The sequence below is a fragment of the Cariama cristata genome, unplaced genomic scaffold, assembly GCF_000690535.1.
Source record: "Cariama cristata isolate BGI_N322 unplaced genomic scaffold, ASM69053v1 scaffold10825, whole genome shotgun sequence".
Lineage (NCBI taxonomy): Eukaryota > Metazoa > Chordata > Aves > Cariamiformes > Cariamidae > Cariama > Cariama cristata.
The window spans coordinates 1-1,966 of NW_009619249.1; the positions used below are offsets into that span (position 1 = coordinate 1).

The following is a 1,966-nucleotide window of genomic DNA, read 5'->3' on the forward strand; positions in this document are numbered from 1 at the left end:
GAGGAGGGAGGGGTGCAGGGAGCCCTGGGCCAGCGGTGCTGGAGCGGGCAGGGGAGCGGGGGGCGCGTGGGGAGCGCGGGGCTGCGCAGGGCCCTTCACAGACACGCTCTTGGGGGCTCTGCCTGCCCGGCCAGATCTGCTCATCACGCTGACGGCACGGGGCACCCGTTCTGGTTCCAGCCGGCTGTATCCCCACCACTGTCCTGTCCCCTGCTCTGCACCCGGGCGGCAAGCTCCCCAGGCCGGTATTTGTAGAGCATGGACCACCACGGGGGCCTGCTCCACACTAGGCCACCAAGGGTCAGAGAGCGAGCTCTAACAGCAAAGCTAAAGCCTAGCAACTGACGGTTAGCCACCCATCCTCCTGCTGGAACATACACTCGTGCAGTATTGATTTCTTGGGCACAGGGAGAAAGAGCTTTGCAGTAGCTTAATGTGAATATACTGCTGATCAAAGATGGTGCGTTCTAAGCAAGTATTTGGGTGAAAGCATATTGTCAGAGATCCTCCGTAGCATTAGATTTAAATAATTGTACCTCACGCTGGGAAGCATTAGAGATGAAAGCTCTGATTACAGCAAGTCCAGCACCACTGCTGCCTTTCATTCCTAATTAAACTGTTAAATATTATGTAGTTTCCACTTACAAACTATTTTACTAGCACAGTCTTTCAATTTGTGTGGGCTCCATTTAATTTTCCACAAACAGAAACATTACAGGTCTGCAACAGAGTCATCTTCCCCGTGAATGAAACTCCTTACATAATCAGGCCAAAACGTATGTTAGGTGACTGTCTGTGAAGCACGGCTCATCATTAAAAACACCCAGTATTACAAAAACTTGACAGAGTAGGCTGGAATTCACTGTTAGGCCTCTACAGCTTGGCAACTGTTAGACAAATGTCCAGATTTGGATCTCAGTGAATTCAGCACATACCCTATGTCTAACAAAGATGAATAAGGCCAATCCTATAAATCTTGCATACTCAGAGACCTAGTGAACTTAATGGCAATACCCGTCACTTTGAGATTAGCACAAAGAAGCCCTCAAGTCCTCAAAGGATGAACATTTTCCTTCTGCACCCACGTTTTAACAGCTGAGACCAGAACCACCAAGCTCCTGATTTCCCAGACCACATCCCCAGGTCTGGCCCTCAAGGGACCCAGGACAGAGCCATGTGCTTGCACTAGTGCCCACCGCTTTGTCCAGATTCAGAGCTGAACTACATCCAGTATCGGCTCTGCGACTGGAAAGCCTAGTCACTGGATCAGGCAACTCCACACTACGCCCTGTCCTGCCTGTCCCTGCAAGTGCTAAGGTTTTGGCAGTAGATGAATATTCAGTATTTTTCTGGTCTGTGGCCAGGCTACCTTTGATGCTCTTACCCAGATAAGTCATTCTCTATCACCATTTTCTGTAGCCCCGCAGAGATGCTGTTGCCAGCATTAGGCGTGGATGCAGCGTGATCGGCTGTGACCGAGACCTGCAGGCAGGCCGGGTTACTGAGTGCCGAGTTGACATCCCTCAGGATCCGAGGCAGAGGCCCAAGTTTTGTTGCGGTGCCCTGGGCAGGAAAGAGAGCAGAATTACTACCTTGCATTTTTGCTACGGAACTGTGGCCTTTGCCAGTTGCTGGACAGTCTCTTCAGTGAATCACATTAACAACATTCATTTTCTCCATCATTTACCCCACCGCTGAGGCTATGGGATGTCCCAGAACACGTGGTTTTAGAAACCATTTGCTGCTGTGGGGCAGAGGACACAGGCGTGATTAACAAAGTTCAGATACAGAAGACGACAGCTATAGCCAAGCCTGGTCCAGCTCTCTTTAAAAAAATCCTTTTAATTCAAAAGATATCTTTTGACTCTGCTGGGACACACAAAATCCTGGAGCTCAGCAGCTCTGCCTTCTCATCCCGCCTGCCCCTCCATCCTCACCCCGCAATGATAAACAGCAGAGGAGGCAA

At 50.3% G+C, this 1,966-nt stretch overlaps 1 protein-coding gene across 1 annotated transcript in view; it reads right to left on the reverse strand.

Annotated features, from left to right (window-relative positions):
* Nucleotides 1-1,380: 1,380 nt before the first annotated feature.
* Nucleotides 1,381-1,966, reverse strand: part of LOC104162440 (disabled homolog 2-interacting protein-like) — a 30,247-nt gene continuing 29,661 nt past the window's right edge. The window contains exon 8 of the mRNA XM_009701159.1: nucleotides 1,381-1,563. Coding sequence (XP_009699461.1) covers nucleotides 1,381-1,563 — 183 coding nt within the window. The remainder of the gene's footprint in view (nucleotides 1,564-1,966) is intronic.